The sequence below is a fragment of the Apteryx mantelli genome, chromosome 15 (genome assembly GCF_036417845.1).
Source record: "Apteryx mantelli isolate bAptMan1 chromosome 15, bAptMan1.hap1, whole genome shotgun sequence".
In the NCBI taxonomy this organism is placed as follows: Eukaryota; Metazoa; Chordata; class Aves; order Apterygiformes; family Apterygidae; genus Apteryx; species Apteryx mantelli.
The window spans coordinates 23,607,632-23,628,460 of NC_089992.1; the positions used below are offsets into that span (position 1 = coordinate 23,607,632).

General features: G+C 42.9%; 1 protein-coding gene across 1 annotated transcript in view; it reads left to right on the forward strand.

The window, feature by feature from the left end:
* EDC3 (enhancer of mRNA decapping 3) overlaps positions 1–20,829 on the forward strand; it is a 30,685-nt gene continuing 9,856 nt past the window's right edge. The window contains exons 1-4 of the mRNA XM_067305240.1: positions 1–22; positions 2,552–2,733; positions 4,300–4,613; positions 12,362–12,697. Of these exons, the coding sequence (XP_067161341.1) occupies positions 2,570–2,733; positions 4,300–4,613; positions 12,362–12,697 (814 nt within the window). The 5' untranslated portion in view covers positions 1–22; positions 2,552–2,569. The remainder of the gene's footprint in view (positions 23–2,551; positions 2,734–4,299; positions 4,614–12,361; positions 12,698–20,829) is intronic.

Here is a 20,829-nt window from a genome sequence, read left to right on the forward strand (position 1 = left end):
GGCGGCGGCGGCGGCGGCGCAGGTGAGGCGACGCGACGGCGGCCCCTCCCGCCTCGGGCAGGGCTGGCGGGGCCGGGAACGCGGGCCGGGCCTCCCCGGAGCCCTCGGTGCGGGGCTCGGCGCTCCCGTGCGGCGCGGCCGTAACGCGGGGCCGTCCGCGGCCTGCCGGGGGCCGCTGCGGGGGCGGCGGGGGGAGGCCCCGGCTCGGCGGCCTTCCCCTCCCTGGCGCCCGGGCCTCAGCAGGCCTCCCCTTCCCGGGGTGGAGGAGCGCTCCCGCGGCAGCGCTTCGCTCGGGTGCGGCGGGATAGGCCCGGTGGCCCCTTCCTCCCACGGGCCACTCCCCCTGCTGCCCCGTCTCTCCCTCTGGATGCAGAGGGATCGGCTGGGCGGCTTCTTTCCCCTACAGCAGGGGTGCTTGGCGTGCGGGCGTGCTGGCTCTTCGCCTGCTCGATCGCTTTCAGCGTGCGTTTGCTTCTTCCAGTGTGCCACGTACATGTCCGAGTAGACCATGTGGCTGTTGACTTCCCTTCAAAACTTGCAAGATTATGAGGGCTATCTCTAATTTACATTTGAGCTTAGAGGTGTGAGGGAATATATAATATCAGTGACAGCTGTAGTGGCAAAACTCTGAATAAAATTTTGGCAGAAAGTCTGACTTTCTAGGTGTACATAAACAAGCATCTGTTTACATTTGTCACGTGTGGCTAAGTAAATCATTCACTGCTTGTGTAGTTCATTCACATTTCTAAATGGTTTGCACGAAAAGTAACTACAGAGTGAGATCCTTTGAGATTAGGAGTTTCCCAGGTTTGGTTTATGTTTGTACCCCAACATACCTCATTGCTGAAAAATGACTATCTTATTTTTAAAAAAAACTATCCCTTTAAAGTGTTGAAGTATGTTGAACTCTTTCCAAAAGAGATATGAAAAGCAGGAAGGAGAATGAAAGACTTGTTTTAAGGCAGATACTCTGAAATGTATTATCTGTGTTTTGGAAGTGTTTTTTTTTTTTTTTTTAATCAGCCATCAACTTGGAATCCAGACATTGTTATTGTGGGTCAATATAAAGACACGGAAACAGAAAAGAGGAGGCCGTTGCTAAAGAGTTTATGATCTTAAGGACCAAATCTAGTGTGTGTTTCCTCTTTCAAGCAACCCCTGGTTTTAGTCTTTCAAAAAGGGGGAAGGGACAGGGGAAGTGAGTTTGTTCTGGTAACACACATGTACGGTAGCTATTTCCATTTTCTTTTGCATCTTTTTCCAAGAAGCTCAGGATGTGAAGGGCTTCCAGAGAATTAAAGTGACTTCCACAGAAATGTGTTTTGTATATTGATGTTAATCTCTCTTTCTGTCCCCCCACTCTTATCTTGAGCTCTGTATTCGATTGTCTCTTTTATTTATTTATTTCTTATTTCTCCAACTTGTGTTTCTGTTGATGACTTCCAGCCTGCAGCCTGGCTCTTCTGAGGAAAAACAGCAAGTTATTTCTGGATTATCTCCTCCTCTTTCTGGCTTTCTGTTCCTTACAGCATGTCCCACAAACTGAGCAAGTATCATCAGTGCGAGAAGGAGATTAAGAAATTCGGAATTGAGGCAGGGAAATAAAAGTAGTGAATGATTTTCTGTTACAGTTATGAAATCAAAGGGTTTTTTTTGTTTGTTTTTTCCTGATGGAGTGTTCTCCTTCTCACTGTTGATTACAGCATAAAAGACTATATATATACACACAGTAGTCATTTTCCTCTATGAGCTTTTCAGGTCTTTCATGCTACTGTGCTGCTAGTGAGCCTGTCACTTTCCTGTGCTCCTTGTCTGGAGGAAGTAATACCGGATCAAAAGATGTGCTTAGCTATTTCAAAGTGTGTTGATTGAAATACAGTTTCAGTCAGGCATCAAAACTGCAAGGGATTTATAAGACTGAATGTCCAACTACACAAAGTTAGTGTGTGTTTGTTTGTTTGTTTTTCCCTTGTATACTTGTAAAACTAAATGCAATTGCTGGAAAGCAGTGTAATTTATTTTCAGTTATTTAATTGTGGCAGTAATACTAACAGTTGTGGGTCTGGAGATCATGGAGACTTTTGTCATGGACTCTAAAGGTTCCCCCCCATATCTGTCTGTTAGTTTTAAGCTGTGTTTGCAGACATCGGTCTTCTCACTGCCAAGTTTTCATGGACAGGATTCTCCCCCAGCATTTGTAGGCCAAAACTTTAAAATGGCAGGGGAAGATAAATTAACAGTTTGAAGCTGCTGGGAGAATTTATGGTGGCGGAGCTAAATACTTGATCTGGTATTTAAACAAATAACATTGCTGTTAGAAATTTTTAGCCTTGAAATCAATTGCAAAGTTATTTCCTCCATTTTTGGAAAAGTACAGCATTATTGTTGGTGGCTATATAGATGTTATTTCCAGCTCACAAAGAAGAGAGAAGCTGACCGAGCTGGAGCCTGGGTGGGAGCCAGGGCTGGGGCTGGGGGACGCGGTTGACGCGGATTCGGTTGTCAGTTTCTGCATCTTTTACAGCCAGGCCTGTGTCTCTCTACTCCACAGCAACTGTGTGCCAGAAATATGGCTACGGACTGGCTTGGAAGCATTGTGTCGATTAATTGTGGCGAAAGCTTGGGAGTCTACCAAGGACGAGTGTCTGCTGTGGATCAGGTCAGCCAGACCATTTCCCTGACACGGCCCTTCCATAATGGGGTCAAGTGCCTCGTGCCAGAAGTCACCTTCAGGTTAGTACCTTTTTTTCTGTGTTTTTCAGACAAGGCCTGTTTCCTTTTTTTCCTTTTTTTTTTTTTTTCCTTTTTTTTTTTTTTTCTTTTTCCCTCCCCCTAGAACTGGACCCTTTGCCTTAAATCTTATTACTGCTACTGAGCGTCTTTGGATGAAGAGTACCTCTAATACTTTCATGAATTTGTGTGCAGAAGATTGTTATTTTCTGGCTCTGTGCTCACAGTGTTAGAACTGGTGTAGCTCATAGCTGGAGGTTGTTTGTGGCTGAAGCTATGTATATGTATGTATCATGTATGTGTACATGTTCTGTTGTTCAGTTTTCAGATGGTTGAGAGGGTCTGGCATATTCTCTTAAAGGTTTTTCCTCAGCATATGTAATGTATGTTTTCAAAATGTGATAGAAGAGAAGGCAGAGTGGTAGATCAATTAGTTATTGGCCCAAATGCAATTAAATGGAATCATTAAATCCATATCCATCTCCTGTATCTTTTAGCACACTCTCTTCTCCACGTAGACAGCACTTCTATCTACTAAAAACTGTTTCCTCTGGTTGGGTAATCTTGTTGTGTAAGGCTGGCGGCTGGTGGGTGTAGAAAACTCTTGGAAAAGTTTGGAACTAAGAAGCTGAATTCAGTGTAGCAGTATTGTAGTTCTTCCGAGTTCCCTCCCACCGGCTCCTGGTAACATTGTGTTTGAAAGAATAAATAACAGAGATTAGTCACAGGATATTTTCCTGTTACCTGCGCGACTTGCATATTACAGTGACACAGAGCCTTAACTATACTGTATTTTTAAATAAGGTTAAATACAGATTTCAGGGTATCACTTTTTCCTTGAACTGGGATTTTGAAGACAGAATGGGGGAGGAAGAAGGCTATATTCTCCCAGGAAACGTGTGGAAGTCTGTGGCAAGTCCTTGCTACTTTTAATGCTGTTAATTTTGTATTCCACTTGAACAAATGCTTATGAAGTCTAAAATAGAAGACTGTAACTTCCAACTTATTTCTCACAATCCATGCAAATGGAGGTCTTTGTGATCGCTTCTTTGTTTCGTTTTGGCTTGTAACCAGTACTACTTCAGTTCCCTCTTCTGAGGAAATTGGAAGTGCTATCCTTGACTGAGCGTGAATTGTACCAATTTAAGAATTGCTTTCTGTAGAAATGGATTACAAGAAGCAGTAGCCTGCAGGCTGAGATTAATTATGTTATCTAGAAACTGCTATATTAAGGCAGATTTTTGCAAAGATCTGTGCGAGTTGTTCACATCTGCTTCACTGATTCCTGTTTCAGCTGGGAACAGTATCCTGAACAAAATCGAGGTCCAGTATAGAAATACTTGAGTTCTTATTCTGAAGATTCAAATCACTTCAGTTGAATATTTTTATGTCTGTGGGATGTGTCCTGTAAGTTTGTGTATTAAAATCCATTCTTTTTCTTGTTTTGTTCATATGGGCATCAGAAAAAATATTGTAGAATATTGCATGTTTTCCTCTAGGGGTTGACTTTTATAAAAGTAGCCTGAATGCTAAATTCCAGAATGTCTGGTTCTCTTTTCCTGTTTTTAGGGCAGGTGACATTACTGAGCTAAAAATTCTGGAGATCCCAGGGCCAGGGGACAATAGACAATGTGGGGATCTGCAGCAGACGGAAATGGGCATCCCTGGTGTTGGATGCCAAGTGGGTCCCAGTCAGAATGGCACTGGAAAAGTGTTAAAGAAGCCCATCTCCAGCAGTGCCCCACAGAATATTCCAAGGAGAACAGACACGAAGAATCAGGATGTTATCATCTCTCCACAGCAGCAGTGCTCCAAGAGCTACATGGATCGACATGTGGAAACATTGACTCAATCCAAAGGCTTCCGTCGTAGACACAATTCCTGTGAGTATCTGTGCTGTCCTGCAACTTTCCTTTTCCTGAGTTACCACTGCAACATCTGCTCTTCTTCAGCAAGAACACTTCAAACAGTGCTTTGTTTGCTTTTATACTTTTATTGCCCTCTAAAGGTCTGGAGAAGAGAAATCAAATGGTGATGATAAAGACCATCACAAGCTGTTCTTCAAAGTAGTATAAGTATAGGTCTTGCAGCTGCCTTGCACTTATCTGAAGTTCTTTTATGATTTGTTGATGGTGTAATCTCATCTGTAATTCAGTATGAATGTTCACACAGTTTCAATAACGTTTGCAGGACTAAGCTTATAAAGAAGTGTATGTACTTGCACAAAATAACCTTAGAGGTGCGAAATGTTCTTACTGGCTAAGATCAGGTGAAGGTTTGACTGCATCTGCTGTTTCCTTTTTTTATTTTTATTTTTTTATCTTTTTTTGTAAAATACATTCTGTTTCTCTAGGCTTCCGTATATATTACATGAAGGTCTTCAGGGTATACTAGACACAGAATTGCTTCATTGATCTCTGTTGCCATCGCATCACGCTGATGCAAACCATAAATTCTAGCTCCTTTTCTTCTGCGGGTAAATCTTAAAGTTATAGCTGGAATTCCTTGGAGGCAAATTCCCTCTACTTTTCCTTCCTTTTGTTTCAAAGTGGAATATCTTTCCAAGCTAGACAAAGCCTGGAAAAGGTAATCCCAGAGAAGTAAGTCCTATTCAGTTGAATAACTGCAGAGTAGATAATGGTGAAAATGTTAAACTCATGTGCTGTCTGGGCCTGCTCCACCCATGTGGAGGAACAGCTGAAAGCAGGCAAATCTAGTGGAGGCCAGATCCCTTTTTAGCATGGCACTTAAATCATGTGCTTGATTTTTAACAGCGTTTCCCTGGCTTCTCCAGGGTATTCCAAGTGGAGGCCTGAGGTGGTGTGAGAGTGTTTTACACTGTGCAGTCCTGGAACTAACCCAGGCCACAGGCGGAGAAGGTTGTAGCTGACTTCTGTGATGTCTCTATTTGCTCATAAAGGCTGGTGGCATTTAGGTGCCTCGCGGCCACGGACTTACTGCTGCAGGAGTCCACCTGCTCAGAGTAACCTTCAGAATCGCGTAGGTAAGAAGAGGCTACGTGTATGGCTTTACTCATTAGGTTCAGGGTGATTTTTTTTTTTTAATGTAAAGTTGGTTGTATTGTGAGGATTCAGACCTTGGCAGGCTTCCCATGCCAAACCTGATTTGAAATACTTAAACGTTGTGAAAGGAAATTATTCTCTCTGAACTTTAAAATGCCGCGAACTGTTCTGTGTGATTCTTGTGACTGTGGTAGAACTTTGAAGAGGGATGGTCACAGAAGCTCTTTCGTTTAAGACAGAAGTAAGGTGTTCCTATGTACTTCCAAAATGGCTTGGGATACAAACTCCAAATTCTTCTTGCTGTTGCTAGTATTGCTGAGAAATACCAGTTTTTATTTTCAGGATATGTTAGCTTTTTTGGTGCGTGTAGGACAATATTAGTAAGAAAAGCACCCTCCCCATTCTCTGCACCAACATCCTGGTGTGATCCTGCCTTCCTCTTCTGACACTGCTGGCATAAACTTGGTTTGGGGTGAGAACACTAGAGGTGGATGCCATAGGAATTTGGGAGATGACAAGGGAAAAGATGAGTATGAACGTAGGATGGAGAGGAGCAGCAAAGACACATTGAAGGAAGTGGCTGGAGGTAGTAAAGAGAGGCAGCTGTGTGGGATGGTGTTTGGGAGAGACACAGATGATGTTCAAGAGCTTTTAAGAAGATGGTATGTTGCACTGGATATGGCAGAGCCGAGGGGACTGGAAGCTGTGGATGACTGCAGAGACAAATCATGTGGTGGAGCATGAGCTGGAGTATACTAAAACTGTACCAGATGTTACTGATGTATAAATCTTCCTTTTGCCCATCGCTATTTCAGTCTCCTGGAGAACAGCTCTGCTTGAAAAGGCAAAGACCAATCACACTGGTGTTTTCTTTATTGCAGTGTTTCTGTGAGGATTGTGCTTGGTGCCTATTTATGTAAAAGCAAATAATTCTTTAACAAAATTTTTGTTGAAGGCAAGGTAATATTCAGATTTATTTTAATGAGTGAAGCAGAGATCTTCCCCTTCCCACCCCAGGTGTTATTCTGCTTCACCAGCATCAAGTGTTGGAAGATGTAGAACTGAGTAATGCCAGTTAGAACACTTTCCTCAGTCCTGAAGTCTTTCCTGATTGAAAATTGCCCAGTTGCCAGACTCCATTTTTCCTCTGAAAGGAACTAGAAACAAATTGCAAAATTGTAAAGCTTTTCTATTTAAAGCCTGTATAACCATAACCTATTACAACATCACCCTACAAGTAATTACAAATGTTATTTGCTATGCTGTGTTGTTAAAAATACAAATTAGTGCACACTAATGAGGATGCTGTAAAGGTATAATCAGCATAATGTCAAGCATCTGTTACTTTATTTCTGTTTATAAACTCTTCAACCAGCTCTTGGGCTGTACCAGAATTGAGTATGGCTTTTTCCCTCCTCAGAGACCCCCAGACTATGCTGCTTTGCAGTTTTTCATCATGCAGTCATTGAAGCATCGGTATATATCCAGCATATTTCCATGACTTGTTTTTTCCCTTCTTTTTGTATTTAAGAAAAGGGAGTGTGGGGAAGCAAGGTGTGCAAGGCCAATTAAACAGGGAGATCAAAGGCTGTATTTATGTGGAGAAGTTCCTGGACCTCTAGAAGTCTTTAATTTTTTTCCCCTTACAGCTGTATTAATTTTCTGAAACAGTTATGATATTTTGGTGTCTATTAATTTAATCTGAGCTAACCAGGTTTATTACCAGAATTTTATTTTTAAAGGACAGCTTCTTAAGATGCATATCAGACTTCTTTGGTTTGTTTGATGATTGTCAATGGTGCGAGGAGGAAGGCCAGAACAACGTGGGGGGAAAGCACATGCTTCTCAGTGACCTAACCATCTTCGAGTCAGTCTGTTTGAGAGTGTTTTACCTCTCTCCGGGTCTAAACACTCTGTAGTACTTGCTATAGAATGAGAGCTGTGCTTTTCTTTTTAAAGTTGTTTTTGGTTACGTAACTGTTCCTTAATTACAGCTAGCTGTTTGAGCACATTATTTTGAATGTTCTCCTAAAAACTTTTTCAAACTTCTCAGTTTCATCTACCTAAATGTCTAAAATAACCCCCGCTTTGCTTTATTCTTGCTGGTTGCAATATGTTGGGAGGTCTACCTCACTTAACACCATTTTGCCGGCTTCTGGTAGGTCTAGAGTGAGCAGTAAGTGTTTCAAACCACCTCAACCCGCAAAGAGGCTGCATCATTTTTACATAAGCGCAACAGCAGGTCAGATTTTCTTTTACAGATTTTGTTTAAAACAGGTTGTGCAAGTACAAGTGCTAGATGTACGTTATTCTTGGCCTGGATTCCTGGGGTAAAAAATTGAACTCTTACTGTCTAAAATATATGTATTTGGAGAGCAGGTCAAATGATGTTTGAATCTTCCAGGAGTGGGACAGAAGAGGTCCTGGCTCTGAGAAGATGGTGAGTATAGGAGTCAAGGGAAGAATGGGCTGCGATGTCATCTAGAACTTAAGTTATATAGTGCCTGGGTTTAACACAGCTGGAAGCTGACCTTTTGATACCCTTTAGCGTGCTAAGTGTGGGACAAAGTTCCTCCTTTAGAATACTTGTGTGACAGCAATCAATAAACAACAAATAGCAATGCAGATTGCACAACAATGGCTTCTGCGCCGTGCTGGCGCAGGGCTCCCTCCCGCCAGGGCTGGCGGTGAAAGCTCGCTCCCACCGCGATCCCGCAGGAAGGCGGCCAACTCGCTAGAGACTTCACGTTTGCTCATATACTATGCGTGGAAGGGTTGGCTTAAAAAAAAAAAAAAAAAAAAAAAAATCCCAGGAAGTACTGTTTATCTTTTGAGGGAGGCGCTTTTCTGTGCGGTGTTAAGCTGCCAACTTGATGTGGAGCCATGTGCTACTCTCTTCAAGCTTCTCACATGCACGCAGAGCACTGCAAGGAGCTGGATTAAAGGAGCTGGATTTCTGTAGCTACGCGGAGGATGGATGGATAAGGCTGTGGAAGCGCGCACAACTAAGAACAGCAACTTACAGGAAATAGCCTGGGCCAGTGTCACACTAGTGCCCTGGAGGACAGCAGATACTTTCCCTGTTAGCCTGCCCTCTTTTTAGGCCTCCCCTTGCCCTGGGCTGTCAGCTGCTGCCCTTCTTACCTCTCTAGATGGTAACACTTGAAGAGACTTACCAAATAACTTTGGCATTCATATGAGGCCCCTGCCATATTCTGTGCAAATTCTGTTACCAGGTTGTAACGGTCTGTAAAAAGAGAGCCAGTTGTGAGGGTCAGCGGTATTTCAGAGCTGGCATCCATTGGTATGGATTAAAGAGCTGCCCACTACAATGCCGGCATGTCTCGTTTTGCCGGGACACGGTCTTGGCTCCTGTCCGCTGCGTCTGCGGGGGAGCCGGCAGAGCTTTCCAGCCATTGTTCTCCCAGCTTTTCTAACGCAGCTTTTCATTCTGTCAGCATTTGCACTCTGTTCACATCAGCTGCTTCTGTCCCGTGGATCCAGTGCATGGAGATGCTGCTACCCCCACGCTTTGTTTTTCAGGGCAGCTGAAGGGTGGAGTGGAGCCATTTGCAGAAGAATCTGGCAGTGAGTGTAAAAACTCTTGTTGGGTAACAGGAACAGGCTGAGTTGCTGTGACACTTGACATTCACACAAAACCCAGGCTTGTTTTGCCGTTGTATTCAGCGTAGGCTCTAGTTTATTCATCTGAACTTTGAGAGGCCTTCAGATATTGCTTTGCCCTGATCTGGAGTTGAAGCACACTTAGAACTGGGCCTCTTGTGTTAGTAGGCCGGTTTTCGTTGCTTGTGCCACTGTTAGCAGCAGTATTGGATGCGATTCCCTTGCTGGTAGTGGCAGTTGCTAGCTCCACAGCAAGTTACACACTGCTTTGGAGTGATTTGTATATCAGTTTTGATTTGGGAATCCATTGCCTAGGGCGGAGAATGGAAGTTAGGTGTTAGTGAAAAGCTTTCCCTTTCTCACTGTGTATGTAAATGACTGGTCCCAGCTTTCCTCTATGTATGCTGGAATTCTTGCCAGAATTCCTTGTCTTCTCTCTCTCCAAAATTGTTCTTTGTTCCCAGCAACTCCTGAGTCCTACTGTCTATCCTTCCATGGCTCCTTGACTAGGGAGGTGTGTTACAGTAATCTTTTCTCACCCAGCTTGAAGAAGTCTCCATTGGCTTGAAAATCACTGTGCCTGAAATCGAACTACTAGCTGCAGTTAGGAACTTCAAATTATTATAAATAGAGGAGTGAATGAGCAGTATGGTTGAAGTTTGACGCTGTCCATGCAGCGCGGTATTATTGGTTTCCGTTGCTCCAGTAAGTGCAATATAACTGTTCCATGCTGGCTGTTGTATTGATGTTACTGTTTTGAAGAGGCAGATGGCTTTGTGCTGTGGCCAGGGGATTTTCATGACGCGGTGTGGTTAGAATAAATCCAATGGGCAGGTTAATTGTGTTGCTGCAAGGGACTTGCATTATTAGCCACCTAATTTTTTAGATGCCTTTTAAAATATTGTTTCATTTAATATAACAGGGCTGTAGCTATAATAATATAATGGTAAGGGAGAGGAAAGGTGGTGTAGAGAAAGCTAGAATCTTTCATTAGGCCTGGTGATTGAGTTGAGAAAAGTGGATTCTCTCAGTCCCTTCATTGCTTGTTCGGGACACCTGGGCAGAACAGCTCTTAAACTGTTGCCATCTCAAAACAGAGTTAGAAAAGCAATAATTATGGGGTTTTTTTGGTGTAAACTTTGTTCCCCAGAAACAAGCAAAGTCTTGACGGTTTAGGGTCTTGCCCCCTGCTTTTTAAGATGCAGGATACTGGACTCTTGACTTCTTGTGCTTGTTGTTGGAATCATGGATGCTGATGTGACTGGAGCTGGCACAGTGTCGAAGGGGAGTGTTTGTAGTGTTCAGGTCTATTTTGTTCAACTCAAACACCTTATGCATGCTCCAGAGAGAGAGCTGCTGACTGTCTCAAAGAGCACCCTTGGTGTGGGGGTGGCGAAAGCTTTCAGGTTACACACCTAAACAGTTCTCTAGAAAAAAACAAGTTACAAACTGTCGTAAAATGGGGAAACATAAGCAAGAAGAAAAAAAATTGAGACTGCTTTTCTAATTGAGAATAAAACCAAATGCATACCCCCAGCCAGTCATATTTTAGTGTGCATAGAGTTTAATGGACCAATTCACTTCTCTTTGGTCCTAAGCTTAGATTTTTGTCAGAACAAGCTTCAGATAAATTCAAAGGGCTTTGGATCTGTGTCCGTGCATTTTTAAATGCTTTGAGAAAGATGTGCTGTACCTTCCTCCACCCCAGCACATGCTTCCTTCCAGTATTTTCATTTCAGGCACTTATAACATGAAGTATACATAAAAAAAATAGTTTCTTTCATATTTTTCTGTGTTTTTGGAGAGGGAGTTCCTTCTTTTTGGCAGGATTGATCCAAACAGTGGGAAGCAGGTGGTGGTAGCATTGCAGGATTAATAGATGCTATAGCATAGCATTCAGTTATGCTATTTTTCACGGAGCTAACTTATTTAGCAAGAACATCTGTTTCTTTGGTCATCAGTTCAGACTGGTTTTGTTAGGTTCTTTTAAAGTTTTGAGTGTGCTGGACAAGCTTCTTGTGCATTGCCATTTCAAGTCAGTAACTCGGATCTTGTTGGATAAAACTTGTTATTCTCTAGCTCTTTTCAGCAGGCAATTTAGATGCTGACAAATGTGGAAGCAAGGTATAACAAGCAGATTAATATTATCTGGACTTAAGTTTGTATAGGTCAATGTGAGTAATAATGTAACAAATAAGCAAATAATAGGGTATAGTGACCTCCTAACTGCGTATGGTTTTGTATCACTCCTGTTAATCTTCAGACATAACTTAGGAATGTGGAGACTTCAGTGAATCTTGCTTCAGAGAAATCAATTATCAATTGGAAAGAAGTCTCCTTAGTCTTAAATGTGGAAGACAGTAAGTAGAATAATGCAATAAAAATAATGAAAAGGACTTAATATTGGTGTAAAATAGATGCACGTATTGATAGCAAATGAGAGAAAAAGGAAATACTTTATATTTGAGGTGTTTAAGTTTTCCCTTAGATATCATTAAGAGGTGGCCAGCCTGTTATGGAGGAAAACTCTTATTTTAGCCTCTGAAATTTAGGGAAATTCCAACGGAGGTCTTGGCGCGAATGCCTGCATGAACATGAGCTTAGTACAAGAGGAACACTGTCCTAGGCCAGTGCTCACTTATTATCTTATCACTAAGGTAATACTGTCTTAAATAAAATAAGGCAAGGAAAAATATTTATTTTGCTACTGCAGTCAAGCTTGTTTTTTTAACCTTGCTAATGGAAAGTCCCTGAAAGTCTGTCTCTCTCCTGATGCTTCCTGTTCTATTTTCTGTTAGCTTATCTTAGCATGAGTAATGTCAAAGATGAGGTTACAATATCTTTGGGGAGCAAGTATCCCTTAAGTAAGCAGTGTCCAGACATGAGCTCTCCTCTCTTACAAAGTTTCGCAAATGAAGCATGTGAGCAAATGTGGCTTTTTCCATTTATGACACATTTTTTAATGTATCTTTATTTACATTTAGGGTCGTCCAGTAGCCGTCATCCAAACCAGGTGACTCCAAAGAAGAGTGGCCTGAAAAACGGGCAGATGAAGAGCAAAGATGATGAGTGCTTTGGAGATGACATTGATGAAATCCCAGACACGGATTTTGATTTTGAAGGGAACCTGGCCCTTTTTGACAAGGCAGCTGTGTTTGAAGAGATTGAAACTTATGAGAGGAGAAGTGGCACTCGTTCCCGTGGTACCCCAAATGAAAAACCAGCTCGTTATCGGCACGATGAGAACATCTTGGAATCAGAGCCCATAGACTACAGGAGGATTGTTGTACCCCACAACGCTAACAAGGAATTCTGCACCGGTATGCCACATCCCTTACTGATAAGGATGCAATGTCCACAGCTTTTCTGGGCACATATATTGGATGGTTTTCCCCAAAGGAAGGGGAGGGTGTGAGCATCTCGGCTTAATGTGGTACAAGCAAGGGCATTCATTTATGTGAGGCTGGATCTGTGCCTTGTATCTACGTGCAGCCTTTCTTGCAATATTTTAGAGATCAAAAATATTTAGATGGGGCAGCAAGGTAAGTTTTTCTTGCAGTAGGAAACCAAACTGTAAGTTGGATTAAAAGAATAGAAACTGAGCGGGAGCCATTTGAATCCTTGCTTTGATTTCAGTAGCATGAAGAACCTATGTGGCCTCAGTTGTTGGCTCTTCAGGCTTCTAGTACATCATAGCAGGTCATGTCATAATTCGTGCTTTCTTAAGAGGCAGAAGATTCATGAGCTTCTGATGTCTGATTCTGCTTTGGTAGTGCTTATGTATTTCTGTGTGCTTTTAAAGAATTTTAAATGTCATTGGTGTAAAACAAAACCCTTAATTCTTCCCATCCATAATTCTAAACATCCATGTATGTATGTCTTCTTATTTCCTCCCATTCCCATTTCTGATTTGCTCTTCTCTGTTGCTGTGTGAAAGATCCAGAACCCCAGAGAGAGGAATGAACACGATATTAACTGGTGCATAAAGAGTGTATTTGGAGAGCGAGTTGGATCTGCCCCTCCTTTGCTTTACATTTGTCTTAATAATAAAAGGAAAGAAACTTTCAGGCAGGAGTTTAAGTATTGATCAGGTGTATCATGAGGGGAAGCTAGCGTAGGACCTGGGCGCTAGCTGCTGTGCAAACGTTCTCCTGCAATTCTTATTTCTGGTCCTGCCTGCTGCTAGGTAGGCTGGTGCACCGAGGTGAAGGTAGCGTGATGGATCAGTGAGCTGTCTGACTGCAGGGAGGCAGCAGTCTAAATATCTAAATACGGAAAATAGTTGGCTATCTAATCCATGCCTCTGGGGCAGGAGTAGGATTGTTCCTTATTACATGCTCACTAGTACTTTTTTGTCTTCTTTTAAACACCAAGTAATGGTACTTTCACCAAGAGCCAATTTTGTAAGGTAATGAATTTTGCTGTTAGGAAGTTTTATTGCATGTTAACACACACGTGCACCCGTGTGCGCGCACACACATATATACTTTGTGCTATACTCAGCTACAAATTCCTTGTGATCTTAGCATAGTTATGGTGTCCTATCTGCATGCTTTTTAGCACTTGCAAAACTTAGGAGTAAAGGCACTTTGACGTTCCAGGAACATTTGTTTTCCCTGTGAGAATAAAATCCAATTTCAGATCTCTTTGTGGAAAAGATGGAGAGGCACCGAAATGACTAAAATCCTGGTGGTCTAGCTGCTCACCGAAGATGTGATCGAGTCCTTGATCTGTCATTCTTTCTCTCCCCAGAAATTCCATCTGGGGTGCGAAACGCTCCATTGAAGGCAACTTATTCACTTGCAATGATTTGCTGCTTTTCAATTTAAAAAAAAATTGTCAAATTCTTAATGGTTCCACTATACAGTGATTAATTTAATTTTCTGCTTGTGTCATCCATCTTCCTATTGAGTAGTTCTTCTCTGGAATGAGCTAAAAACATACTGGGTCCTATCAAAACTCTGTCTAGAGCTCAGGATTGTGTTTCCAGTCATCAGCAGCAGACTCGGAGGGGAAAGTAAAAGAACAGAGTAGCCATGGAGTGAGACTTTCCCCTGAGCACTCTGTCTGTGGCAATTTTAAGACTTCCTGAAGCAGAAGTGATAGTTTAGTATTAATAACTTTTGATTTATTTTCTTCCACTTAATTTGACCTGTTGCCTCTTAAACCTGTTCAGGCTTTCACTATCTCTACAGTGTCCTGTGGCAAGATGCTCCACAGCCTGACTGTGCGCTCTGTAAATAACTACTTCTTCCTGGTTTTTTTTGTTTTTGTTTTTTTTTTTAATTTGCTACTTGTCAATTCATCTTCCAGCTGGCTTGTTTGAGAGGAGACAGGGGCCTCTATGGATGTCTAGTCTGAAACAAAAGCTAACCTACTGTTAGCTGCCAATTTGAAAAGTGTGGCTAATGTGGTATTCTAGGAAGCACAGTTCTTGGGAGGAAAATTCTGTCATGCAATAACTAGCAAGCATCAGTAAGTAAATTCAGGAGATGAAAATGAAATCAGGTTTGCTAAACTCGATCATCCTTTACTCTGGAAAATCTTGGCTCCCTGTTGACAGCGTGCAGGAGCAGACCAGTGAAAGGACTGCTCTTTCCTTGTTTTGTTCTTGGCAGGTCCGTACGGGGAGGGTGGGAGATGGTTCTTCTCTGTAGTTGCAGGGTCTCTCTAGCTCATTAGTTCCTGTTTGGTGATTAGTCTCCCATATGGAATTCTGGATTTGTTTGCAAGAAAAGCTGTTGTGTTACACAATGGGCAGGGTATTGACAACTACAATTCCCTGTCGCCTGTGCTGAGCGGGGCACGTTTGCGGTCCTGGGAATGATAATAGAAGTGTCCCACTGCTGTGTGTATCTAGATGTTTTTCCCACGGAGGGTGACTTCCTTTGTGTCAGCTGAGGAAGTTTACTTTTGCTTAGGAAATGCTAATGGCTATCTAGCAAAAGCTCTTGTAAACAGGCGTAATTTGACTGCTGCTTCTGGCATTCAGCTTAGCTCTTTTTGTAGCCAGTCAGCACTGCGAAGGATGGAAGTATATCCAGTGCTCTTGGTCTGCCAAGACTAATTGAGAGTGCTGGTGGCCCTGAAGGCCATTATTTTGGGTATCTACGACAGGATTTCTCTTTCTACTTCTGAATTCTCTCTAGGGAATTGTATCTGGCCTCCTAAGGGGAGCTCTACTTGAAGAAAGCACTTTCTAGTTATAGAAGAAATAAGTACTTCATAATTCTTCTCCCTAGGCCTGTCTTGAAGATGACTGTCTTAAGAGCTCTGACTGATACAGTAATTATTCTGTCTGCTCTAACAAGAACATGAACAAAATGATGCTGGTGATTGACATGAGCTAATATCCAGCTCTCGTCATTGTGGGAGAGGAAAAGGTCTGTGAGTCCTTGGGATTTTTTTTTTCTTTTTTAAACGCTGTGTTCCTTTGAGGTAGGAAGTAACCAGAATTGTGCAAATAGTGGTAAAACCAGCAAACTGGCGATGCTGGTTCTCTGAAAGACTAATCTTGCAGGGCTTCTAGTCTGTATTTTTATTACTTGCTGAAGTAAGTTGATTTATGTAGGATGCATGCGAGGCTTGATAAACAGCTCTTAGAAAAGCATCCTGCTGGACTGAAGTAATTTTATGGGGCCAGGCCATCAAGTATGTATACTGGCGTGTGTTTTACAAGAAGTGGAACAGTAAGTCAAGAGGTCTTTTGAAGCCTTTGGTTCAAATTCAGCACTTGAGGTTGGATAAAAGTGTCTTGTGTTCATATTTCTTTGAGTGTCTCTGTAGTCGTGCTTTCCTGCTCTTAGAGATGAATGTGATTATCCTCTCCAAAGGTTTGCAGTTTAACTAGTTTTTCTCGGCAGACAAGAACTTTTTGGAAAGGAGACTGCAAAGAACTTTCTTTGGCTACTGCTTGTTTGCAATATTTTGTGCACGAAATAATCCCTGAAATGTTATGGCCTGCTTGGTCCTTTCTCACTGGATGCCACCTTTGGGTACAACAAACAGGCAGTGTGTTTGCCTTTATTGCTTTAGACCTTTGTGTGTCCTATAAATGACTGAGAGACCAGAAATGGTCAACTGTGGTCTGAATATAAAGCAAGAAGTTGGCTTTTCTTGCTGCTACTTGCTTTCCTTGTAGGGAAAAGATGCTGTTCTTTCTGCAGAACTCCTCAAGAATGGGCAAGAGAAGGTCTAACGTGGGTTACTGGTTTGGTGCAACTCAAACTTCGCTAGTGCACTAAAAGCTACACAGCTATTCCCAAAATGCAGAATGTTTTGGGATTTGCTCAAAAACGGGTCGGCTGAATTGACTTTAGAAGTTATACTGGGATGGAGTTAAGGGGGAGTAAGTGCAATAGAGACAAAGTGGTGCAGCATGTCTGATACGTGACCTGGAGCTGTAGGGAAAGAATTATAGTAGAGAAAGAGAATAAAGCTGAGGATCTCTGCCAGACAAAAGTGAAAACCTGGAGCCAACAGAGAGTTTATCATGTCTTTGGTCATGACTGACTTGACTCATCTCTGGGAATCCAGATCTGAATTACTCCCAAATACATAATTAGTCTTCACTCATTTGGGCTGGTGGCTGTTGATCTGTCTCTGTTTCCCATTACACGATGCTTGAGAAGAAAAGTGCAAGTGTTTAACAAAAATCTCTCTCCCTGGGAAGGCTGATCGTTTATCTTTTTTACAAGGTGTGTGCTGTCTTTTTCTACTTCCAGAGCTGTCCAGCTAGAGAACTGAAGTGTGTTGTGGCATAGGTCTGTCTCTCTTCCTTCTGTTGGCTATCAACATTGAAACTATCTGCGTTTAAATAATGGTGTTTTGTGATCAGGTCTTTTAGCAGTAGCCTCAAAGTAAATGTTTTGCAGATATGTTAGAGCTTAGAGAAATTTGCAGTAGGCTGAAGTATCTCAGCTCATCATCATCAGCTCATACAATCTCAAGCGTATCGGCCTGTCCAAATGGTTCCTACTGCAGTTCATTCTCTTCTGTCCTCTTAAACTTTTGTTTAATCACTGTTAGCACAGAGCACATGCATATCATGTGTTCTGCTTCATGATGATTAAACTGGAACTCTCTCTCTTTTTGTTTTTAGTATCTTTTTGTGCCAAGTCCTTGACTGACTTTTTTACTTTCTGTAGTTTTTAGCTCTTCAGTCTATGGATGACTGCCTTACAGTGATTCTGTATATTGAATGTGTGAAGTGATTCTGAAATTTTTGAGTGGAGTGTGAATTAAGTTCACCCTATCTAACAGCAGGAGAAAACAAAGTGGTCATGGGGCAAACTCTTTGTCCTTCAGACTGTTTTTTGCTTGGTCAGAGTGAATGGTGTATAATGCTGGGAGAGGCTAACGATGGAACTTAAGCCCGAACTCCTGCACAATTTATCTTAATTAATTATAATTAAAAAAAAAAATCTAGCCTTTAAGGTTGTGAAGAAAATGATTCACGTTTGGAATAATGTGTGGGGCAAGTAATCGTTTTTTCCTGAGTCCACAGGCAGGTGGCTCCAGCTTTGCAAGCAGCAAAAGACAGCAAGCAAACCGATAGCATCTGATCTGCTTAAAGCAGGCAAAGATTATACCCGCTTCCTATAGCTGCTTCTTAGGAAGACTGTGAGCTGTTGCAGCTATGAATAGGGTGCTGTTATTCATTGCTAAAGGGGAGGAATTAGTATCTTTATGGACAGCTTTCAGGAGATCCTATGTCCTGTTCCATCCCATCTATTCTATAAGCCGCTTGCTTATCTTCCTTTCAGCAGCTAGAGAGCGTCCCTCAGGAGAGAGCATGGGGCTGAACGTGAGGGCACTGAGCTATTCTAGTAGCAACCGAAAGCATGGGAGGCTCTTTGGATTTCTCACAGCAACCTTGTTCTGGGCTTTTGGGGGGGAAAAAACTCTTCTCCTCTCATGTTAACTTCTGGAGAGTTAGCTCAGCCCTCTTGCTGGCGTGTGGGGTCTTTTCTGCAGCCCTGGGGAGCCAGGTTGCATGCAGCGTGGCGTAGTCAGTCTTGAGGGGGCAACGTGTTCGCAGTTGCCGTGCCCAGGACAGGGTGTGCTTCGTAAACTGAGTATACTTTTTGGTTAATCAGATTTCAGCAATACTCTGCGTGTCACAGAATTGTTTGGTTTATATCTGCTTTTTTTTTTCCAGGCAGCTGTAAAATGCATTTATTTAATATTAAAAGACCGTAGCTAATTTATTTTATTACCTTCATTACCAAACAATAAAGATGCACTGTCCAACCCAAACATAATTAAAGTTGGCAAGAGTTCAGTTTTGTTGCAGTGGTGTTATTGTTTGCCCGCTTACAGGTCGCCTCCTTGATTGCTTTCTGCCAGAGTTTATTTAACTCCCTCAGCCTGGTTTTGATAAGCCAGTCTGACTGGTTGGACCTTGCGTGAGTGCGGAGAGGGGAAGTTCTCTCGGCATTTAAGCTTGCTTCTGAGAGGGAGCAATTAGGACAAAGTGTAGTGCTGGCTGGGGCCTGCTGTTTTGCATATGAAATGCAAGTTCATCGCATGCTTTTGTTGCCTCTCAGTAACCCCCTTTGCATGGGGAGTTTCATCTGGCTGGTAAAAATTCATCTGGTAAAATGCGTGCTTTCTAAAAGTCGTGGTCTGAGGGAAGTGATTTAGGGAAAGATGTCAGTGATTAGAGAAGGCATTAGCAATAGTCATGCTAAATAGGTTAGACAGAAAATATAGATTGGCAGCTCCAAGGAGGAGTTTGAGGCATTTGTGCAGAGTTTAAACAGGGAAATCATGGCCCTGCAGCTCAGACTGAGTAAAGCTACGGTTTGGGAGTCCCATGTTTCAGGTTAGCGCAGGATGTGTTTTGTCAAACTGTTTGGTGAGATCCTGACCCCGGGTCATTCATTCCAAGTCCTCCCTCAAGCTTGAAAAACACACTTGATGAAGTAGCAAAAATATGAATGAGCCGGAGCCGAGCCTTGCGTGACTCTGGAGGCTGAGAGGGTGTGTGAACACAAGGCAGGTGCGTGACTGGTGTGGCAGGCTTAGGATTATTAGTGGCTTATGACTCTAAATGTTCAGTGACTGCTATCAGGAGTCTTAAATGCCTTTGATAATGTGCATGCTTGCATGTGTGCTGCATGTAATAAAAGGTTATTTGCAGAGGTAGCTTAATCAGCTGTTAACATGCAAGGTCAAGTGTCTGAACGCTTTGGGTTCCTCCACGTCTGCAGAGAACGAACCAGCAAGTTCAGAGATGATGGTCAGAAGGATTCAGTGGAGCATCTGGTCTGATCTGCTCTGTAAAATGTGCCACAACATTTTACTATTGCCTTGCACGAATACCTCAGGTTCGACTCTGGCACATGTTCTGAAAACCTCAAGACGTACAAACCCTACTGTTTCCGCAGTAGCTCGACTTAGTGGTTTGTGACTGTCACTCTGGGGAACTATGGCAGTACAAATAATTCCTCTCAATTAAAATACGTGCTGCTTTTCTCATTTGAATATCACACTTACTTGTTGCAACTGGTTCTTGTTAGGCTTTTCTGCAAGAGAGCCTGAGCCTGTGAGTAACTGTTTCCTCTCTCAGCGGATGTATGTGCTGTGACTATTCCCCTTTTGAACTCATGCCACAGCGGAGGGTTTACACTAGGCCTTAATTATTTTCATGACTCTCTTTCAGCTTTCCTTCTGAAACGTGAACAAGACGACTTATAAAGAATTTCTAGTAATGATCTGACCAAGTCTGTAAAAAGACCGAAATAACTTTCTGCCTCCTCGTCTTTAAACAACCAGGATTGCGTTAGCATTTTTGGTGCCCTGAACTGCATTATTGCTCTTTCTGCAGGGTGAACAGTTGTTTACATCAACTCATGACCCGTCCAGACTTGCTTCTGTTAAATCTGCAGTAGAACTGACTCCATGTAGACGCAGGCAAGCAGGCTTCTTGCTGTGTGTGTTCGGAGTGATGTTCCCATTAGCTCGGTTAGTTCAGGCCCTCTTGTCTGCTCTCAGATGGGATGAGCACCTGTGTTGCTGCATGAAGTCTGCCCTGAGTTCAGAGGTGGAGTAGCTGATGCAAGCGTGAACGTGAGTCTGGGCTGCTGGCTGTTAACGCTGCAGAAACGGAGCATGCTGATGGAAGTACGGGGCTGATGTTCTGGAGTCACGCATCGGCGTGCCGTTTGGTGTCATTCCTAAGCTGTAGCAGACGTCAGTCTGAGCCCTGACGCCTTCCCCCCGTGGTGCCTGTCTCCTGTGCACCTCACCTGCCTGTCCCGCAGAGTAGGAGCTAACTGTGTTCTCCCATAAACTCCCGAAACCTTTGCTCAGCCGGGCGCTGCTCGTTGTTTGTTCCCAAATGCCTCTGGGACTGCATGTTCAGCTCAGCAGGGCTTGTGAGCGCTCCGAACAGAAGGAGCCAAGAACTCTTCTTGCCAGCAGCTCCACTTCAAGCTGTGGCCATCCC